Genomic DNA, 22,430 nt, shown 5'->3' with positions numbered 1-22,430 from the left:
GGCCACGCCTTCCTCAAATAGTGAGAGGTTGCCCAGGCTCTGAGATCATTTCTGCATGCACTGTGGTCCTGCCTCCCACCTTTCTCTGTGTAATCTGGCTCAACAGAAGTCCCCCCTCTTTTCCTCTTTTTCTTCTTCCTTTCCCTGAATACATTCACAAAATGTGCTTTGATCAGACTCACTCCCTATAGGAACCTCTCTCCCCTTTAACTTGGATGAAAGCTTTAAAAAAAAATTAATTGGGTTTAAGTTATTACATATATTTCACAGTACACATTTTAACTTTCACAATGATGAAAATTGTCATTCTACTCTACATAGCTTGTGAAGTCTATGAACTTTAACAATAAAATCATTTTCTCTGTTTTGGAGGGTATGTCCATTACATTCCTTTTGTTTAGCAACATCTGTTCCCTCCTTCACTCATTCCTTCCTTCCCATTCCCACCCAGGAGTTGCTTAGTTCCCTTTCATCTGTGTCCAAAGTAGTTGTGATCTCCTCTGCTATATTATTGTTGTTATTATTCTCACACACTTTTGGATGAAAGTTTTAAAACTTGGATCTATTTCCTTATGACCTTTGCATATGTTCCCGTAGTGTACTGAGCTCACACTCATCTCCCCTCTCATTTGCTTTCCCTTTCCACCCCCCCCTTTTTCAGATCTAGATTTCACATATGAGAGATAATGTAGTTTGTCTTTCTGAGTCTGTCAGTAAGAATCTTTAAGAACTTCGTGTGGGTCAGGAGCGCTGCCAAGTACAAGGATGGGAAGACAGACTTGGTCTTGGCCTGCTAGACTCTCCGTGGACTTTTCTCAAGGACTTCATGGACACCATTCCCACCTACCACAGCCTAAGCATAGCTGTCCATGTACATACAGAGAGGGGCCTCCAGGGGAGGCCAGGTGGCCTCACATCCCTTGTTCCCTGTGAGAATTCAGCCCTGATTCCCAGGCACCTTGCTAGGCTGGCTCCCAGGGCTTTTGACTTGCCACTTCATCCTCAACCAGGGGCGGCGGTTACCATCCATCTCCACCATCGCTTGTCTCCAGGTGGTCTAGGTGGCCGTTAGGCTTCTCTCCTCCTGGCTGTCACTGAGGCTGAGCGGTCCCCAAGCTCCTTGTGGTCTGGCAGTGGTATCCAGGAAATGAGGGTGCTAATCTTCAGGGACAGCTGAGGAGAACGAGCAGGTGCCCAGAGGTCTCTAGCCCAGGGATGCGCCTGGTCTCCGAGTCCTTGCCGGTCGGTATGATTAATTGATGTCCCCCACTCTACTGGACAATTAAGGGAAGCAGGAGAAGGAGGGAAAAGTCTTCAGTTAGACCTAATTTGGCACCATATTGTTTTCTGTTAATCTATTTTGTTTTCTGTCCGTCTGTCCCTAGGGATGGGTGCCTTGCTGCTTGCTGAAGCATGCATAACTAATGTCCTCATTAAGGGCTGATCTGTTTATCAGGGCCATGCAAGGAAGCCAGCCTGCCAAACCTAGGCACAAGCTGGGGGCTGTTACCTCCCTCTGGGCCTTAGCCCCACCTCATTAAGCTGGCCCGGGCTATTGATTGGGAGCCTGTGTTTGGAAGAGTCTTACTTACTCCATGCATTATCTTGACAGATTGATCAGACCTGATTGAGAACCTCTTAAAGGAACGAACAGCTGTAATGGGAAAGTTGGACTCTGTCATCCGTTAGGATGATTCTGGGAGCAAGAAGAACAAGGCTGACATCTTGGAGCAATTGTATTTACAATTAACATGGCTGAAAACGATTGCCTCTATTGATCCCCCCCTCCTGCAATTACAGCCCCATTGTTTACATTCCAGCACTTCAGTTATAAAAAGGAAATTCAATAATTATTGCATTATTTAAAGTTAAAGTGCCACAGAGTTTGCTGGCTGCGCTCGCTGGTTGATTTAACGTTCAGTAAAATCCATGCTGAGCTCTCCATCTTGAGGCCGAACAGTATCGGCTTTTAATGAGACTTAGGGAAGGGAGGGGCAAGACCAAACCTCAGTGCTGGGGTGTTTGTCTGGGTAATTTATGGGGGGACAGGGGCCGGGAGCCCAAAAGCATGGACCTTGTCCCCTTCTACCTTCAGGAAGCTCCTGTAATTTAAAGGGAAAGAGCGAAACTGCAGACATTTGTGGAGAGGGACTTTCCCCCTCCTTTCCCATCCCTTTTCCCGTTTCTCTTGAGAGGAGGAAGTGGGCCCTGGACCCTGTGGGCGCCCCAGGGCCTCCTGTCCCCATCTTGCTGGCTCCTGTTGTCTTCTCCCACAAGGAAGGCGGGAGGCACGTGTCAGCAAACTGTGGAGCCTCTGGTTTTGAGCATCGGATTCCTGCTCTCAGCAGCAGCAACCAGGAAGTTGAAGAGCGTGGGAGGAATTTGGATGGTCGTTTATTATTTCTTTTCTTGTATTTGACTCTACGTCTCCCGTGGGCTGGGTTCCAGCGAGACATCTGGATAGGTGCACCAGCACGATGCGCAGTAAAGTAGGAAAAAGTGATGCCTTGTACTTTGCCATCAAGAGTCATGCTTCCTGCCACAGCCCCAGGAAATTGTAGACTGCAGGTGTGAAAGGGAAGAGGAAGATGAATGGAGCCATTTAAAAAAAAAAAAACAAAAACTTTTATGAAGTATCTGGAGTAGGCCAGTAGCAGGCAGCTGCTTCCATGTGACTTTTTCTTCCAGGTGTTGTGTGATTTATCTGGTTTGTTTTGCTGGCATCTGAAACTCTTTGGGAAAAGGGAAGGTCAGAGAGTTTAAGTTCTCGGAGAGTCTCTTGGAAGATTTGAGGTCTCTCTGTCCTGGGGCATCTCTGTGCTTTCTGACATGGCTCTTCTTGCTCGCAGGTGCCATTTGAGAGATTCTTGGGCTCTGCCTCCATGTGCAGAATCAGATGGGGCTTGGAAGGCACCTGGTGATCCAGAGCAAAACAAATCCCACCACCCCACCCTCCCCTTGCTGAAGTTAAAACACTGCTGAGCTAGAATACTAATGGTTTCCACTGGGCCTGCCAGGTTGTTCCTACTCTTCAGAAACAAGATCTGGGCTCTCACGCGTTAAAACCATGAAGGGACCAAATAGCTGAGCAGTCATTCCCAGCTTCCAACTGGTTTTCCACATACGGTTTTCCATGCAGTCTGTAAGAATGACTTCATGTTACAGATGAAAGGGTGCACCTGTTTGGCCCACCAGGAAGATCATTTTTCTGTCATATGGATCGCCCTAGGGTGGCAGATTTTACAAATAAGCAAATCCCCCAGAATGGACTTGTGGAATAAGAGATGTGCCTACCAGCCACGCCACCAGAGCTCTGTCCCCTCATTTGGTCTTCACCTGGGACATTGGCACACTCAATAAAGAACACGGTCCTTGGTTTTCATTGCGTTGACACCTGCTTAATGGGCAAAGGGACTGTAACAGATACGGTTTTGTGACAACAGCATGCATGGCCCTTGCATTTGGCTCTGCCTACACCAGTGCACGAATTGAAATGAGTGACTTAAAACTTAAGCAACTTTTCTTTAAAGAATTTGAATTGTTATTATAAAGGTGATGCGTAGAGGGGGTGACAGTTTACATAAGTCAGTGTCACCCTTGCTCTGTTCAACAACTTTGCTAAGAGAGAGGTTGGCCCAGCCCATGCCACCATGTCTGTGCATCCCAGGTTCAAAGAAGGCACCATGGGTCCCTTCTTTGAGATCTGCGGAGTAATGGAGGTTGGTTTTAAGAAAGGAAATTTCATATAGATATGTCAAGAGCATGTGCAATTTCTCTCTCTCAAAGAGCAATTTGAAAAAACAAATGAAATAATAACAGCTTCATTTACTACAAAGAGTATGTATCAGATGAACTGTAGCAAGCAGTTTACTCAAATCACCCCCATCAAATCCTCCTGGCCTTCCTGTGAGGAAATTCTGTTACTGGCCAGTTTTGTACCTGGGAAACTGAGGCCCACAGGGTGTATGGCTTCCCTAAAGTAGCCTAGCCAAGGGATGGAGAGCAAGGGTTTTCTACTGGGCTGTCCCCCTCTGCAGTGAGCTCCAAGCCATACTCATGATAGTGATTTGACATGGGAATCACCCCTGCGTTTGAATGGGGACTTAGATTTGGTGGGGGCAGAAGTGCATCTCACGGGATGAGAAAGTCTCTGTCACCTGTGTGCTGTCCTGGTAAAGCGGGGGGGGGGGGGGGGGGGGGCTGGCGCTGTCAGGTCCTTGGAGTTCATAGACTGTGGGAGTTTATAGATGGTTGCTCAAGGCATTTTGCTGGCTTGCCCACTTACCTATTCCACTTGGCTTGAGACCTCTATGGAAAGCAGCCTTCATCTTATTTGTGATAATCCACCTTTGTGGGAACCTTAGCAAGGGCCCCTGTGTGCCTGGTGAATTTCCTCCCTGTATTTGGACAGCAGCTCCACACTCCTTCCTAGAGGTGTCATGAGGAAAGAAAATGAAATCTCTTATACTAGAGTATCAATATCTCCTAAGGGCCCATAGTTGTGGTTTTTCCAGGGACCATTGAGAGCTAGGGCAGGTACAGTCTGTAGAGTAGCAGATTTAGACTGAGTTCCCTCTGAGGGTTTACTGTCTGGCTCAGGGCTACTAATACAGAGACTTTGGAGCTAGCCAGCCAGTGTTGTTCCTGTAGAAGGAGCAGCAAGTCTTAGCTCCCACCCTTAGAGAAGACTCCTGGTTTGTTTCAGGGGTGTGAGGCATCTGGCCTAGAAACCGGAAAATAGGGCAGAGCCACCCAAACGGATTGATCTACGGAGCATTTTTGCTTCCTTTGGCTTTTTTCTTAATAAATCATGGTTGGAGCTTATATCTTCTGGTGTCTGCAGGGCTCCCACAGTGAGATAGGACTAAATTAGCATGTGCCAGGGATGAGGGCACGAGTGGATGAAAAGCCAAGATTAAACAGAAAATACCTGTATATTTAGGTTGACCTCTCCCACCTCTTCCCAAAAGTGTGACATGAAATCTGAAAGGGACTCAACCTCACTGATTAAAAAAATTAACCACCCTCACTCCAGTTGCATTGCGTCTGAAAGGATTCTTTTTATAGGCATTCAACGTGAATGCCTGCACCTGGAAAGCCCCGTTCCTGAAGCCCCAGCCCTTTTGTGCAGCGTAGCTTGATGGCTGTGGACTTAGAATCCAGTCCCAGGCTCCAGTCCTCTGACACCATGTGACGATCACATGCCCTTTCTGGGTTTGGGGGTTCCTTTGAGGAGGTGAGTGAACACGGTCCGCCATTGGCAGCTATGAAGGCCCATTGACGGCTTCCATTTCTTCGCATGATGTGTGGGAGAGTTTGAAAGCTAGCTCCTCCTCCTCTCCTCCTCACCGGATTCCTTGGTATAGAGTTTGTGCCCTTGTTTCCACTGAGAGAAGTCAAAGCCCTTGGCATGCTGTGGTCAGTACGGTGTTCCTCCAGAGGGGGGACATAACAGTGGCCTCTTCCATTGAGGGACCTACGTAGGGCTTTATGGATGAGGAAGTTAGAGGCCGGCCCACCTGCCTTCTCTTAGATGCCTTGAGAACCCTGCAGGTACCTGGGCCTTGGGACACCCTGTAGGAGTTTCTTATCTGTTGGACAGGACATGCCTGGTATCTTTGGAAGGGCTGCAAGGAAACTGATTTTTACTCCATCTCCTTGGCATATTCAGATGCTCAGAATAGTTATGTCCTCTGTACCCAAAGGTATGGTGAGGGTGGTTTGGGAGTATGTTTGTTGGACCAGGTGTTACTTCCGCAGGAAGTGTCCTTTGTGAATGAATCACATGTGCACGTGCACTTGTATGTGTGTGTGTGTGTGTGAATGTACTTTGCCCATTGCTACTTTAAAGAGGACAAAACCTAATCAATACTTTGCACCCCATGCATGAAGAGCCAGATGTTAGAAGTTTTCTGCTGTTGGAGAGGAGGAAGGAGCTGGGGCCCCTCCGGATTCGTAGAAATCAATGTTCTCTGACAGAAGTTGGTTCATTTTCCTGGGAAACAAGTAACAGGAACACATTTTTCCCCCCACGATGCATTATTTTCTAACAAGAGCCTTCTTTGGCTCTCAGTATTTGGCCAGGGTGAATGAGCAGAACATACTAATGGGTAATGCAGCCTGGCCCCTAGTCCTTCCTTTCTTTTTTAATTATTAATTTGCTTTTCACACTCACTTTACATGCCGCATTCAGCTCCTTGCTGGAGGTGCCTCTTAGTGCAGGGGAGGGCTAGTCCTTTCTGGGTCCTTCTCCCTGAACTAGATCTGGAGGGAAAGTCATAGGGTCGGATGTGAGGCATTAGATATTCCCAGGGGAAGTGCATAGCAGTGGCGTCTTTCGACTAGCTGAGCCTCTTAGAACACACGTCTCTGGGAATGATTAGAAAGGCCCATAAGAAAAGGTGTCCATGGCCAGCTACTCAGGAGGCTGAGGCAGGTGGACTATCAGATAAGTCAACCAAGGCCAGTTCCAGTTTCAAAAACAAGGTAATCTAAGCCAAAAGGCTTGAAATGTTGTGCAAGTGCTAGTGTGCTTACCTAGAAACCTGGGTTCAATGGTGTGTGTGTGTGGGGGGTGGTGTTTGTCTCTGCCCAGTATTGAGCAAGCCATTCCATGCCATTGCTAACATCAGGTGACGGCCACCAGCACATGTCATTCACAGTCTCAACAGCTCACCTCAGGGATGGTCTGTTCTCATCTCCATTGCCCTGTTTTGGAGTAGTTGGAGATTTGGGGGACTTGTTTTTTTTTTCTTTCTTGCTTTCATGTATGACTCCACCCAGGTACTTGTTTCTCTCTTAGAGGTACTTTTTAAGCCCCTTTGCCCAGTGTAAACATTTCTTTCAGCGAAAACTGCTGTACCTTTGTAGCACATGTAACCTAGCGTTTTGCAGACACATTTATTTCTTCATTCATTCACTTGCTCATTTATTTATTCATGCGTGCATAGGTGCCAGGGATCCAAGCCAGGGCCTCGCTCTGTGCGAATCAAACCCTGTGCCATGAAGCCACATCCCCAGCCCTGGGGGAATTTCTAACACAGACAGTGCACCTCAGAAACAACCAAGGGACTGATTAGCTGCATTTAAGGCCTCAAGTAAAAGTCTGGGTCTCAGTTGCACACTTCATTATTTAGCTGGGTGATCTTCCTCTCTTGATTGGCCAGCTGGTCCTCCTTCCTCAGTAGTAGATTGCCATTCAGTGTGAGTTTCCTTCAGTGAGCCAAAAGGCTCCTGTTTGTCTTTAGGGGTTTGTACCCTATGCCCATGATGGCATTAGAGCTGAAGGATGCCCTCCTTGTATCTCCCGGGAGACCCTTTGTGCCACCGCAGGCATTGCTTGGCTCTCCTGCCAGTTGAGGCCCTGGGTTGGAGCATTGTGTGTGCATGTGTGTGTGTGTGCGCGTGCGCACACACATGCATACAGCGGCTAACACGTTGTAGACATTTAAAATCAAGCCACAACACATCCCAGCAAATAGACTCCACCACGGGCTTTCTGTTGGTCTCTGGGGACTGTGTGTGCTACACACGAACCACAGCCGATGTTGTCATTTTGTTTTTGTTTTGTTTTGTTTTTAAACATACTCCCGACCTGACAAGGAGAGCCGGGGAAGGAATCCTGAAGACAGAGTAAAGCAAAGGGAAAGAAGTAAAACAAGCCGTGGGGTCTCCCTCCTCCCCGATGGGAGAGCCCAGTGGTAGAGACAGAAGGGAACACTGGGGAATTCAGGGTTTGCGTGGGAGAAAAATTTCCTGCCTGGCGAGGAGAGCAAGAACTCTGAAAGGAGGCAGCTCCGTTATGGAGTGTACCGCTGGGATTTGTGCCTTGGTGGATTCTTCATATATTACAGTGAATTTAATTAAATACATTGTGATCCCAATTGAGGGTATTCTAATTAGCTGGGTCAGGAACAAATTATTCTCCCTCCTTCCCCAAATGAAAACATCTCCACTCTTCCGCGGGGAAGGCATGTCCTTGACTACCTGACTCGCTCCGTGGAATTCTCTCCTGCCACCAAACATGAGGCAAGTTCCCAGCGTGGGATCCTGGGGAGAGGCAGTGTTTCTCAGGAGGGAGAGGGGGCCTGGCCCGTGGGGCCTGTGGGGGGAGAGGACCCGTTCAAGGCTGGCAGATGGCCTGAGCCGCTCCCTGGTTCTTCTCAGCCTGAGAAGAAGCAAGGACAGAGTTTATCACATGCATGTAGGCACCAGGGCCCTTGGTCATAAGTAAACATTTGGATAGGATGTAACCTTTTGAAACAGATGCTTCTTAACAGCTCAGAGTATAGTTTATCTAGGATTTTTTTCTAAAGTGTCTTTAGAACTTGGGAGTGCAAAACAAACTTAGAACTTCACATGATACTTGGAGCAAGTCTCTAAGGAAGGGTCCTCGCTGCTGCCTCTACCACCATCTGTGGAAGAGACTGGGCTCCGGGTTCCACTTCTGCTTTTACTCATTGCCCCATGATTTGTAGTGTGTGGCCAGCTATTCCCTTTACAAAAAGACTCTTCGGTGACAAGCAGACACATTTGTGGCAGCAGAAGAAAGTACAGTTTGAGCTCAGCAGAACAGTGATTTTGGACTTCGTGTTCATCAGACCTTCTTTTGGGTTGTGTGTGTGCTCTAGTACTGGGGCTTGAACTCAAGGCCTCTCGAGGCTGATGTTCTACCACTTGAGCCACACCTCTAGTTCTGTCCTCTTTTTACTGGTTAATTGGAGATAGAAGACTTTCACAGAGTTGCCTGCCCAAGCTAGTCTTAAACCTCAAAGCTCCGTCTCCTAAGTAGCTAGGACCATGGGTGGGAGCCACCAGCAGTTGGTGGCAGCAGCAGCTACTGTACAGCCTCTTTCCAGATTCCCAATAGGGTCTTTATTAAATTCCAAGTTTATACAGCCCTGTTGCCCAAGATCCCCTGGATTTGAGGACAAAAGGCACTTGATATCTCAATTCCTGTTCAACACTTTCTGGCAGTGGTACCCTTCTATTCTGGCTTGGAGACTAGAAACACTAGCCATTTGGAATGGAACCCTCACACCTATATTAAAATTTTATATTTAAAAGCCACTGCTGTATTGCAAGGAAATCCTGTTTCATGGGGAGGAAGGAATGGGGTATGGAAGTTCAGGCTTTTTGTGTGTGTGTGATACTTTCTCTGATTTTTGCAGTTTATAAATCATCAGAATTAGTTTGATGTGAATTGCTGTAGACTCTGGCTAAGTTCCCTGTTTTTATTCACTCAGTTTTAGTTGATGCTTTAATAAATGTAATTCTTTTGGTCTTAGTGACTCTGGATAGCAGTTTCTGGATCTCGTACATTTCCTGTTTCCAATCCCTTGTGAGGTTCCCGTTCCTAGGAGGATCTTACTCAAGATGGCAGTTTTTAAAGGGCTTTGTGGAAAGTTGGGGAGCAGAAAGTATGGGTGGGCCCAGTCTCTCTGGGTAGAATCCCCTCCTTGCAGAGAGTCCTGTGCAGGGAGCCTTGTCTCAAAAGAGCAATTCTGATGATACAACACTAAAAAGTTAGCAATTTATTTCAAGAAGAGTAACTTTTTATTGTTGACTGTAATTTTCTCAGCCTCTCACAGTGAGCTTTCATTGGCTGTTCCCATTCCTGGTTGTGTAATTGTTTTAGGGCAGCTGTGACTTGTTGGGGATGTCCATTCCAAGTGCTGTGTCTGTGTGGACTCAGCCATTGTGGACGACAGGGCTAGGTCGTTCCCACTTGGTGCCTGTCTTCCACGGAAGTCTTCAGCCAGGTCCCATGTCCCACTAGTGGGTTTGCTATGGCAAACTATAGGTTTGCTCGAGTGTCTGTTCATACTTTTCCTTCTAACAAGGTGCAAGCATGCTTCTGGACTTGCCTCAGAGAAAGAGGAAGGACAGAGAATCTCACGAGCACATGAAGGCCTCATAGAACCTGAACTTCTGTCTGTACCCAGAGTGGCTCATTCCCTGGCTGTCAGGAAACGAGGTCAAAGAGCTTCCATTGGATTCTCTTAAGGCCTTAAAACACGGTGCATCCTGGTTTTGGATAATCTTCAACTCTCCTAGACAAAGAATTGTGGGGTCTGACATTTCCCTGGCCTCCACTCTTCTTATGCTCAGAACTCTACTCCTGGGTGTGCCTGTTTACTGCGGTCTTCAAGCTTCCCCACTCTGGACACAGCACCTGGTCCACTCATCGTAACAGAGAGACCAGGACGACTAGCAGTACTGACCGGGGGTGGGGCCAGATGGCCTGGAGAGCTTGACTGAGAAATAATGGAGAGAAAATCATTTTTTTGTCATTTCTAATTCAGATGGAGACACAATTTTGGGTTCTCCCAGCATACTATAGTTTCCAATTAAAAAAATAATATCAAGTTGCCACTGGGTGCCATTGGCTCACTCCTGTAACCCTAGCTACTCCAGGAGGCTGAGATTTGAGGATTGCATTTCAAAGCCAGCCCAGACAGAAAAGTCACAGAAAAAGCAGAAGTGGAGATGTGGCTTAAGTGACAGAGTGCTAGCCTTGGGCAAAAGAAGCTCAGGGACAGTGCTTAAGACCTGAGTTCAAGCCTCAGGACCAGCATAACAACTATTTTTTAAAAAATCAAGTTATTTGTCTTCTGGAAAGCCCTGGCAGCAGCTTTGGCTCTGTGTTACGAACCCAGGGTGCAATGGGGTGACCAAAGCAGAGCGTGGCTGGCTCTGTTTGTAAAGGGCCAGGTAGCAAGAGAAGTCTCCCATCACTGTTCAACAGCTGTGCAACCCTGATGCCAATCAGTAAAACTGTATAAAAACGGGGTGCAGGCCAGCCTGCCCACTCCAACCCAAATAAAGCAAGACGCTTTGGAGAACGAAAGGAAGAACATTTGTAATTGTGTGACCCTGGCAGGGCCCAGTTGATGAGCAGTTGTGGGCATTTGGGGAGGACAGGAATGCGTGTCCCATGCTGCTTGTTTGCAGGGAGCTGCTGGGACAGCGGGGGACTCAGGACTCCTCATCTAAGGAGCCTTATCAACAGCTGTCTGGTTCACCGTCCTCACAGGTTTCTGGTGGCGTGCGTCTGGCTACTACCGGGCTGGGATGGGTTGCTGGCAGTGGTGGCGTTGAGTGTCTGACCCAGGGTGCGTCCCTCTCCTTTGTCCCCGCAGCACCTGCAGCAGCACGAGAGCGGTGTGGAGGGCGAGAGCTGCTACTACCACTGCGTCCTGTGCAACTATTCCACCAAGGCCAAGCTGAACCTCATCCAGCACGTGCGCTCCATGAAGCACCAGCGCAGCGAGAGCCTGCGCAAGCTGCAGCGGCTGCAGAAGGGCCTGCCGGAGGAGGACGAGGACCTGGGCCAGATCTTCACCATCCGCAGGTGCCCCTCCACCGATCCAGGTGAGGCAGCTCATGGGCACCGCAGGCTAGGCGGGGTCGGGGCATTGGTCTTGACCAGCCTCCCGAGGACATCTTTCGGGGACAGATGTGTTACCTGTGCAGCTGGGCCTCGGGTCCGACAGTGGCCCCTCAGCTGGGCGTTGTGTTCTTGAAAGAAGGGTCTGTGTAGTGTCTTTTTAGGAATCTTAGCACCACTTTCCTTGGGGACTTCCTTCCACGAGGAAATCGCATGCAGGCCTCTACCCAGGAAGCAGGACCACAGAGGGGCTCCCGTCCTCCTACATGTCCTCTGTATTCCATTCTTGGCTCATTGGGACCAAGCAAACAGTGTGTTCTGTACCTTGATCACCATTAAGAAGCTCAGTCTGTGAAAATGGACTTGAGTGAGGATCAGAACCGGTACTTGTAAAAACCTCAGTTGTATTCAAGAGCAAGTCCCGCTGTGCTGGGGACCCTGGCCTCTTGCCATTTCCTCAAGTCTGCACCTTGTGGCAGAACCCACCTGTTTTCTCCCTACCCTCCTTCATCTCACCTGTAGTCACTTTTGCTTTCTTCCTCCTCCTATGACTCTTATCCCTATTGGGACACCATGTCATAGAAGCCAGCCTTCCGTTTTCTTTTCATAACTTGGCAGCACAAGACAGTTGCTTGATTCTTTAAAACAGTAAAGCAAGCCAGGTGTGGTGAGGTACCCCTACATCCCATCACTGGGAAGGAGGATTTCCAGAGGGATGCCAGCCTAGATTATGTAGAAAGACCTGTCTCCAAAAACAAAATCCCTTCTCCATCCTCTCCCCCCACTCCCCGCCAAGGCCGAGTCCTGGCTTAATCCTAGATCCCTGTTGTTACCCTACAACTGAATCTTCACAGTTCTTGAAGGAAGAGCCTATTGCTCGTCTCTCACATCCCAGCCTGCCATCACCTGCTCCCTCCTGTCACCATGCCGTATGAAGGGCATCAGAGGCCTTTGAGTTTGTCAGCCCAGAAGCTGCCTGCTCAACCTGGTTCTTTGCTTTCCCCGGTGTTGGGAAGTTGCCTTGTTCCTCCAGAGAGCCCTCTGCTCTTGGCTTTTCCCAGTGTTTCTCTCTAGTCTTCCTGCTGCTTTTCACACCCATCCATGCCTGGCCAGGGCTCCTGGCCTAAGCCTGTCCCCCCGGCCCCGAGTCCTCCCTCCGGGGCTCTTGAAGCTTGACCCTCTGGTGGTTACCAAATACCAGGAGTTCCCTGGACACCTCACTGGCCCCTCCTCAACGACATGGAGCTCACCCCTTAGCCAGGCTGACTTGTTTTGCCCCCAGATGGCACCTGGTCCAAGGCAGTGACCAATCCAGAGTCTCAAGGCTGTTTCTCTGCCCTCTGTCTCCTGAAGCATCTTCTCAGCCACGGGGCCATGGGGGCCTTTCATCTTAGTGCTATGCATTTGCACTTTGTCCATCGTTCTTCGAGGTGAAAAGTTAGGTTAAGCCTTATGAAGAGTGGTGTGGCCCTCCCCCACCCCATTCTCCAGAGCTTTCAGCTTCCAGGTGTTTCTCTGGCGACTTTCCCCCTCTCTGTTTCTGCTACTATTTCTGGCCTATTTTGACATTTCAGGCATTGTCTCTGGCTGTCTGCTCTGAACAAATGAGGGTTTCACTAGTGTGCTATTCTATTAAACCCTTCCACTGCTACCTGTACATGCACACGCACGCACACTCACATGCAAACACTCAGATACCACCCACACCAACACCCTTTCCCCTTAAACACACGGATGCTGGGTCTTCACCCACCTCTGTCCTGTACATACTCAGCAGAGGTCATCAGCATACAGCATGCTATAGCCACTTGCTTATCCACTTAGCATTGAAACATCCGCAACACCCCTGCAGGTACTCCATCGACTCCGCACCCCTGTGTACTGATCAGCTGCTGCCCCCCCCCCAACCTCCCTGAGCACTCGATCCTCCCCTCCCTCCATCTTCCATTAGGATGAAATAATAATTTGGGGTTCTATTAATATTCAGTGTTTTCATTATTATAACTCTATAAATATTAATCACAGCTGAGCCATGTAGAGTTTTATAATTTCATTTACCTTCTTGTACAACTTTTTGTTTTCCCTGGTTTTCTAGGTACCTATGATTAATTCATGGCCTTCCCGTGGCAGAGGAGACATTTCCTAATCTCTGATTGTTCTGTGTGCTCCCTGTTTCCATCCACCGGCTTCACTCCCTCCTGGGGGTGCCCAGCCCAAGCCTAGCCCCGTCCCCACTCCTCCCACCCCACCCCAGGGCTGCCTTCTCCAGAGGAATGAAGTACTGCCGTTCCCACAGTGGGGCTGGCCCCATCTAGAAACTTCCCCTCCCTGCTGGGGTGGTTGAGTTTTCTTATGTTGGTGAAAGGCAAGATATCCTTTCTCCTGACAGTCCAAATCATCTCTTCAGGGAAATACGGTTAGTAGTGACCAGGATACGTTTGTTTTTTAAATCACTTCCAAGTCACTCTAAAGACTGTCCCTTCCCATATAGTCCCAGGTCCCTGTCGCTCCTGCGTGGTCTCTGATTCCACCCTGCTGTGTGAGTGCTCTCAGGAGTGACAGTGGGGTCTGGCACCCAAACTCTTCTATCCCCAAAGCCTCAGATCCCTGTGCCTCCCGGCTGTGGGGGCCCCGGTCCCATGGGAGTATGTGCCCCCCCCCCCCGCCCCGGTTGGGTGCTGCTGCTTTCTATTTCTCCTTTGGGACATGTCACAGGAATCTCCATCTTTCTAGCCACATGTGTGGAGCCATTTCTTTCCCCGTGTGTGGCTTGTTAGGTTTTTGCCAGCTCTGTGCACGTCATTGTGTCCAGCTTCCGAGAAAAGCCGGTCCCTTTCACCCCTCACTTCTTTCTTTCCCTCTGCTCAGAATTCCCTTTTTTTATTAATGAGGTGCCCCAAACTAAATAGGGTACAGCTGCCATCTCACCCGTGTCTACGGGGCTGGAACAAACAGTCCCCTGTTTTCTAATGTAATGCTTCTATTTATGCAGCCTGCCCTGCGCTTGCTCTCCCCTGTGCTGCCTTCTGGGTTCCTGTCATTTAATGTGCATTAGGGGCCTTGCTCCCTCCCGGAGTACTCAGACTGAAGGAGGGCCTCGTCTCTGATAGACTTCCTCCCCGCACTTCCAGATCCTTTTGTATTGTCCTTGGCTTCCAGTCATGTTGTTGTTCCCCGCCGTGCCCTCCCACACACATGCTCTGGTGAAGTTTGTACTCCGCTGACTGATGACACAGGAGCCAGCGATTAGGTAACACTCACCACTGACATGAACAGGAACTTGGTGCTGTTTTAGAGATCTCTGGAAAAGAACACATCTTAAAACGTGTCCTCTTGTCCCTGGGCATTAGTGCTTAAAAAGTTGCAAGAACCTCTCCAAGGAAGGTGACATGAAGAGCCTGGTGGGATTAAAGATCTGGGACCATCCACCCCACACTTGTAAACATGAATTTTGTTAAAGTACTCCCGCTTCTCTCGTTAATGGAAGGGTTGGGACGCAGTCCTCCGGCTTCAAGCAACCTTCCGGTGGCCCGTGGAGCCTGTGGAGGCCTTAGGGCCTCTCTTGGGGCCCTACCTGCTCTGTCCATCTCAAACTCCAGACCCCTGTGTTTGCTGGTGTTCGGACTTGGTGGTGGCGGTGCATGGTCATCTAGATACATGATGATGCTGTTCCTTGTGTATTTTATTCCTTTACTTCTTCTTTTGTTCTTACGGCGCGGCCGTCAGCAGGCACTTCTCTTCTGGGATCCGGGCCTCCCCAGTTTTCTAGCACCTGCTACAGTCTTTAGAGTTGGTACCATGGCTGTGGTGGGCTCTGGATCCGTGTCTTCTCTTTCTGTGGCTTGGCTCGGCTGTCTGCCGACCAGTCAGGTTCCCCCCTACAGCCTGCTTTCCTACGGAACCTGTTGGTATGAGGAAGGAATCAAAGTCAAGCAAAATGGTGAAGGTCTTTTCTCCTCTTTAGAACTTTCTGGGAATGGCTGGAGTTGACCAGCACTGCCGGCGGCCACACAAGTGACCCTTATGAGTTCTCCCAGGCAAATGCATCATGTGTGTGGGTGCTGTCCTGTGCCCGAGGGGATGGGGGGCAAGCCCAGGCAGCTGGCAGGGCCCCGGCCATGGGCAGCTGTACTCAGGTCAGCAGGCAGGGCAGTGTCTGTGCTGTGAAGTCCCCAGCTTAGTGCAAACACCCGTGCGTGGTCAGTCTGCCGGTTGTAAAGGTGACCCATGGGGTGACTTCTCGCTTAGCATTCACAAGCCCTCCATTCAGTCCCCAGTACAACCCCCACCAAAGAGAAAGATAAAAATGACTTGGAAATCCACACCTCAGGAAACAGCCTAACTAGCTGAAGACCTCTCTCCATTTTAATCTGCAAAACTGAAAGGGGTCTCGACTTCATTGGGATCTGGGTTTTTTAAATTTCATTTCACCCCTCCCCTCTACCTTCCCCCTCCCCCCCAAGGACATAGGTCAGCCCACAGAGAGGGCTGGTACAGTGTGCTGTATCTGTATCCACTTCTCAGCCGCTGGCCTTGGCTGCCTGCTCCCCTTGAGTGGACTCAAAGCTCTAGAAAGATGGGAAGCTCGCATGGGTGGGTCACGTGTGGGATCACCTTCCCTGTTTACTTATTAAAAAGACATTTCTGGCTCCTGGGTGAAACTGTAGTTAATTTCGCTCTATCAGTGCCAGAAGCTTCAAGAATACAAGAAGCCCATTGTGTTTCTGCTCTTGGCCTTTGTCGTTCCTCCTCCACCTCCTCTCCCTCCTCCTCCTCCTTCTCCTTCTAATCCTCCTCCTCCTCCTCTTGTGTTCTCTCACTCCCTTCGCCTTAGTTACATTCAATTTCATTTAGACAAAGATTTCCAAACTTCACACATATGCCATTGCATCAAACAGTTCTTTGTGAAGGGCCTGCTACAGACAAGACAACTTGTGAGTTGGGGAACATAGCTGACGTCTCCTCTGGGCCTCTGGCACAGATAAACTGGGTAATAGACTAGCTATTGGGCTATGACTCGGTTTACAGAGAACATGAGCATTCAGAGTTTAGGAGGCTGCTGTTGGGAGTGAAAGACAGTAACCCCTTGACTGGCACATCCTGGGCTTTCAAGGTGGTAAATTTCTGGGGTCAGGGAGGCAGATACAGCTCGCCAAGCCATAATGAGATTTCGGTGATGCCCTTTATTGAAACACTCTGGTTTTGCTTAGAGGATCTTTTCTTTTAAACCAGGTTTGAGTCAGTGCTTGTGTAAATCACACAGCTTATGAAGACAAGAAAAGAGACCATTTTCAGCGTTCTCATTTGACTTTGTTTTTAGTTTTCAAAATTGGCAGAAGGCTGCCCTCTAAATGTGAAGTACTCCCTTATAATATATATATATATATATATATATAGCTAAATTATATGTAATTGCAGTATAATTCTTCTCGCAGCATAAAAATACATGGTGGCCACTTCTCCAGCCCTGGAAGTTTTGTTTTTGTGAAAGCTGCTCTGCCCTGCCTCCTCCTTTGCTTTAGTTTGTCCTGTGTTTCTTGTTGCCAAGGCTCAGGGAAAGCTGAAGACTAGCATATTTCTAACCTGCGAAGTTCAAGGTAGGAGCTTATCGAAGGAACTGGGGCAACTAAAGTTTTAAGCATCAATGGAGGACTAGAGGAAATAGGATTTTATCTGTTTAATAGTCTGTCTATTCCTTGGACTAAGACTGTTCAGCTGCAGTGTGCTTTGCAGAAAGACATTTTGCCATGCAGAGAGATAGAGAGCCCATTACATAGCAGCACAGGACAGATGGTAATGCAGTTCAGTGAAAAGCAACCAAGTGGCATATAGGTTGATTCCTCACATCTTTCAAAAGGTGTTAGGCAAAGATTTTTTGGTACCTGTTGGGCCTGGCTATTCTGTGGATAGGATTTCTGAATGTGAAGTCAGGGCGTGTCAGCCACATAGCAAACGCTCACGTGATGATAGTGCTTGTGGATGGATATTTGTAACAACATATCCACGACGTGCCAGGAGGTGGATCTGGGCTGTGTTTGTGAGACCATGCTCTGTTTGTGGGTGTCAGGCATTCGTGGTTCGGTGGCCGCCTGATTCTCCTGCATTCTGCATCCCCACAGAGAGGCCATGAGCAGTTCTCAGGGTATACACTGTCTTGTTTTTCTGTTGGAACAGAGTTCTTGATTTGCCTTAATTAGTCCTCTAACAATCTACAAAGGTCAGTGCCTGTTCATTTACATTTGTAATTGTGCTGGCTTCTGATTACATATTCCTTGTCTCAGTCCTTTCTCTGAGTAGAGGCAAGAGTATCTCCCCCTCCCCTTCTCCACCATGCCCATCCCCAGGAGCACATGAGCGTACTCCCCCATCAACACAGAATGAGAGCTGACTATGTGATCCTCACCGAAGAGCCCTTTATCGGGGTGGCCCGGCCTTCTCTAGAATGTCAGTGTCCCATGGAAAGGCACCTTGGAGAGGCCCTCGCCTCTGCGTTAGAGACATAATGAAGCCAGAGACAGGGAAATTACGTCAATACCAGGCAAGAAATCGGAGAGCCATTATCCAGGAGCCTTCTTGAACTGGGTAATTAAGGGCAATTAAACTTTTCTGCTGGCTCTCTGTAATATATGCTAATGCCCTGGACTCGGCTGGAAGGTGGACATAGGCCGAGTGTGCTTCACTGCTGTTGGTTACTGCAGGCCTGGAAGGGTCCCTAAGGGACAGCACGGGACAGGTCCAGGATGGCCACTCGGGCATTGCGTCCAGGATCCGTCCACAGCCTCCTAACCCAACCTGTGTGCCCTTTCTGTGCTCCAGAGAGGGGAGCACCCACCCCTGGGGGCAGTAGTGGCACTTGATGGTTCTCATTGAATTTCTCCTTTCTTAGTCTGCATGCCACCCATGGCTAGTCCCTTTGTTTCTATAGGGTGAGCTAAGCCAATGGAGTTTTCTGTGTTGCTTAGCATCTCACACAGGTGCACAGGTACACGTTGCCCTGCCATGAAGTATTGTTCTTGGCTGCGGGCGCCAGTGCAACTTGGGTACCATCTCCTTGAAAGGAGGCACTAGCCTATGCCCTCATGGCCATCAATCGCTGCCTGCTGGGAGAGGCACCTGACGGACGATGGTTCTAGATAGCACAGCACGAGGAGACACTGTGGGGTGGGGGTGGAGGGGAAATGGTGTCTGCTGGAGTTAGGGGGAGACATTGCTGAGTGTTTGTGTTGAAGGTTGAACATTAGAGATCTGCTGTTTCAGTATTGAAGGATGCCAGAGACTCCAGTTGGCCAATCAGAGCCTGGAAACCTAGGGATTCCCAGTGCAATTATGGAATGTGTTGTGTTGGTGAAACCTGTACCCCACCATGTCCCTGTGGCCTTGATAAAGGGTATCTAAGGATTTTGAAAGGGCAAGACGTGGTCCTACATTGAATGTGGATCATATGAATAGTTAGCTAGTAAGAGGAGATGATGATGATGATGATGATGATGATGATGATGATGATGATGATTTGTGGCAGTACTAGGGCTTCAACTCAGAGCCTGGTTGCTGTCCTTTAGCCCTTTTTGCTCAAGGCCACTGTTGTACCATTTGAGCCACAGCTTCACTTCTGGCATTTTGGCTGATAAGTTGGAAATAAGAATCTTACCGACTTTCCAGTGCCCTGGCTGGTTTTGAATCTCGATCCTCAGGTGTCAGCCTGCTGAGAAGCTGGGATTACAAGTGTGAGCCACCAGTGCCCGGCCAGGAGAGAGATGTTTTGACAGCCCTGGGGTGGGGAATCCTGCCTCAGGATTTCCCTCAAGAGGAGAGACTTTGTGGCAGGAGCAGTAGCCATTCCTTGATATATACAGACATCTGTCATTCTGGTTCCAGACCTTATTCTCCTCACTTAGCACCTCCTTCACTGCACTGATGAATTTTTTTTCCAGGGAAACAACGGTGTTGCCTTTAGGAGCATCCGAAGAATCCATTTCTGGGCCTGCTTAAATCACATGTGAAACTTGTCCCCAAACTTGGTAGGGGGCCAGGGAAGAAATAGAGCATGTATCTCTGCTTACAGAAATAGATCCAAGGCTGCTTCTCCAACCTACTGATATGAAGGAACCCCCTTCGAACTGTGACCCAATTATGAGAACGACAGTTCCAAATGCTTCTCTTCCTCCCCTCAAACACGGACTAGCAGTGTCCCTTTTGTGGCCTTCCTTGCAAGTCAGTATAAGCACTGTGTCTGAATTTCCCAGGTTCTTGCCCCTCTAGACTCTGGAAAACCACAAGAAGTTTCCCCAGGTCCTCCAGAAAGTTAAATAAGATCAGTGCTCACTTTCTCCATCATGGTAGCCAGACTTCTAGTGCTTTATGTACTATATATGAGTGTATATGTATATATACACATATTTATTTATATATGTTTATGTACACATATGGATTGTGGCTCCGTGGATAACATGGAATTGTGGAACAGTCCACATCATGCTGGATAGGACTGAGTTGTCACCGGGAGCTCGGGTTTTCAGAAGCTTGGAGCCACATGGGGGCTGAGTTCTTCACAGTGTGTTTCAGTCTGTTGTGTCTTCTGTTGATGTACTTGTCTGCTGCCTGCCAGTCTGTTTGGGGCTCTATGCTTTCTGCCTCTCTTTCTCTCTCTCCATCTTTCCCTATCTCAATATAGATGAGCTGTGTCTTCAAAAAGGCATTTAATGTCGCCACTTCCATCTTTTTCCATTAGCAGTTTTGAGGGACTTTGAAAGGACTTTGTAAAGATGTGTTTTTCAGAGTAGATGTTGAAGGGCTTTTTTTGTTTTTTTAAATAGTTTTATACCTCACAACTATTTTGAGGCCTTTGGTGCGCATATGCTAATAAAAGGAGCTATTTATTGCGTCTTAAAGATCCTTTGACCTCTCTTCTAATTAGAGTATTAAAAGTTGGACCTTAAGTGATTTTCTTGGAGCAGGCCTATGTGTTGTTTTAACCCAAATTTTTATCTAGCATTGTCATTTTTATCATAGTCTGAGAGGAACTTGTTCATCTTTCTCTCACTGTTTTCATTGGCTTGGGCCTTTTCTTTATCTAACCTCTTCCTGTCCCTTCCCCATGCCCGTCCATTCTCCAGTGACCACCATTCCATTGCAGTCTGCCGTGAGGTGACAAAGGAGTGGACACTCTGACTCTCCTCGTTCCTAGAAAAGAGCCACGGCTGGGGAAAACATGGCAGGGTCTGGCCATGGAATTGTTTTGTCCTACAGATGCTGGCCCTGTCCTTAGGATAGCCAGTCGCTGCCAGAGAGTCTGGGGAGCCAGCCAGCAGTAGAAAACAGTCTGCACTCTCTCCTGTTCCTTGGGAAGAGGGCAAACACCAAATACATACAGCATGTCAGGTGCACGGAATGCTATAAAAAGAGAGCCCAGTGGGACGCAGGCAGATGGGGAGCTGCCGTCCAGGAGGGATTTGTTCGTTATATACGAAGTCTCTCTTGAGGAGGTGAATGGAGTGGCAGTGAGGGAAAGTACCCCACTGAGGGCCAGCCCCATCTGAAGAGTGGCAGTGGCTAAAGAAGAGGGAACAAGTTGTGGGGGGGGGGGGTGGCCCAGAGGTCGGTTCTACACAGGATCCTTGGCAGGTCAAGAGAGCATTTGGAGTTTGCTACCAACAAGTTGGGAAGTTGCTTTGCTCAGCGCTCAGGAGGGCCTTGGGTTCCAGAAACCTCTAGTTGAGGACAGTCTCCAGAAGCCTCTCAGTGTGCACCAGCCTCGCGCTGCCCCTGACCACAAAGCACAGGGAAGACATTGCCTTGAGGACGAGTTTTCTACTTGGCTGGAACACCAGCTCAGAAGACCGATAAGCTGACCCCGGTGGTCAGGGGCAGCGCGAGGCTGGTGCACACTGAGAGCCTTCACTGCTGCCCACCCTCTCGACAGGCGCTCACGTTCTGCAGAACATCGTGGGTCAGAAGATCAGGCTTGCTTTCTAGGACAGGGTGCCTCACACCTCGTCTTGATGTGCTGCGAGACTAGAGGTTGTTACCTCATCCTGGAGGTCTGATGACCCATACCTCGCGTCGGTGTCTCGCTAACCTTTGACAGGCGAGTCTCATTGACATCGGCCACCATTTCTTTCCTGCTGGACATGTGCCCAGACGTGGGTAGACCTGAAGTCGTCCTCAGAACGCACAAGACCAGGGAGATTGACGCCAGAAGGCACTGCTTTCCCTAGGCTTTTCTTTAATCACAAATCTAGACTTTTTTTCCCCCCCCTGTTGTTGTTGTTTGGGTTTTGGGGAATAGGGAGGTATGATAGACTGGGAGGGTGGGCTTCTACTCACTTCTATGAAAAGACTCAGAAGAAAAGGACATTGGCATGCATATATTACACACACACATACACACACACACACACACACTATAGTAGACATTTGGAAAGAATGTTTCAAGCACACCTGGCTACCGTGTGTGAGAGGACAACTTTAATTTATTTCAAAAATCTAGCCACAGGCAGCTTTTCAGCTTTTCTGTTCATTTCTTTAAGGGGTGGGGGAAAATTGCAAAAGGGAGGTGAGCTATGGTTTGCATTTGTTTTCTTCTAGATTTGAGCAGCCAGGAGAAGAAAGATTATCTCTAAAGGATATGAAAGGTTTAATCATTTTAATTTTGTTTTTATTAAAGTTTATCGTAACTGCCCCCCCCCATCATGCCCTGATAGAACAGAAGGAGAGAAGGGAAGGTTATATAAACATACAGAACCCTCCTCCCCACAGGCATTGGGTTAATAAAAAATCTCCAGTGGACAGTGCCTTGTGGGGAGGAAGTGGCTGGATTTCTGGGGCTGATGAACTGACCAGAGCAGGCTGGGACAATTGTTGCGGCATTGCATGGGGCTTAGCCACCTCCAGCTGACGATGTCTTGGGAGCTCCCAGTTTTCATTAAGCTGGAAGGAAATCAGCTCAAGCTGTTGACGTAGGCTCTCATGGTTCTCAAGCAAGCCTAGATCCTCAAGCCATTTGTTGTTAAAGAAGTCAAGATTAATCAGGAGCACAAAGGTT

General features: G+C 48.7%; 1 protein-coding gene across 1 annotated transcript in view; it reads left to right on the top strand.

Annotated features, from left to right (window-relative positions):
• Zfhx3 (zinc finger homeobox 3) overlaps nucleotides 1–22,430 on the top strand; it is a 188,271-nt gene that overhangs the window by 91,241 nt on the left and 74,600 nt on the right. Inside the window, 1 exon segment of the mRNA XM_048355204.1 lies at nucleotides 11,142–11,373. Coding sequence (XP_048211161.1) covers nucleotides 11,142–11,373 — 232 coding nt within the window.

This window comes from Perognathus longimembris, chromosome 10 (genome assembly GCF_023159225.1).
Source record: "Perognathus longimembris pacificus isolate PPM17 chromosome 10, ASM2315922v1, whole genome shotgun sequence".
NCBI lineage: Eukaryota > Metazoa > Chordata > Mammalia > Rodentia > Heteromyidae > Perognathus > Perognathus longimembris.
The sequence above is the reverse complement of the archived record's forward strand: the minus strand, read 5'-3'. Positions and strand labels throughout refer to the sequence as shown.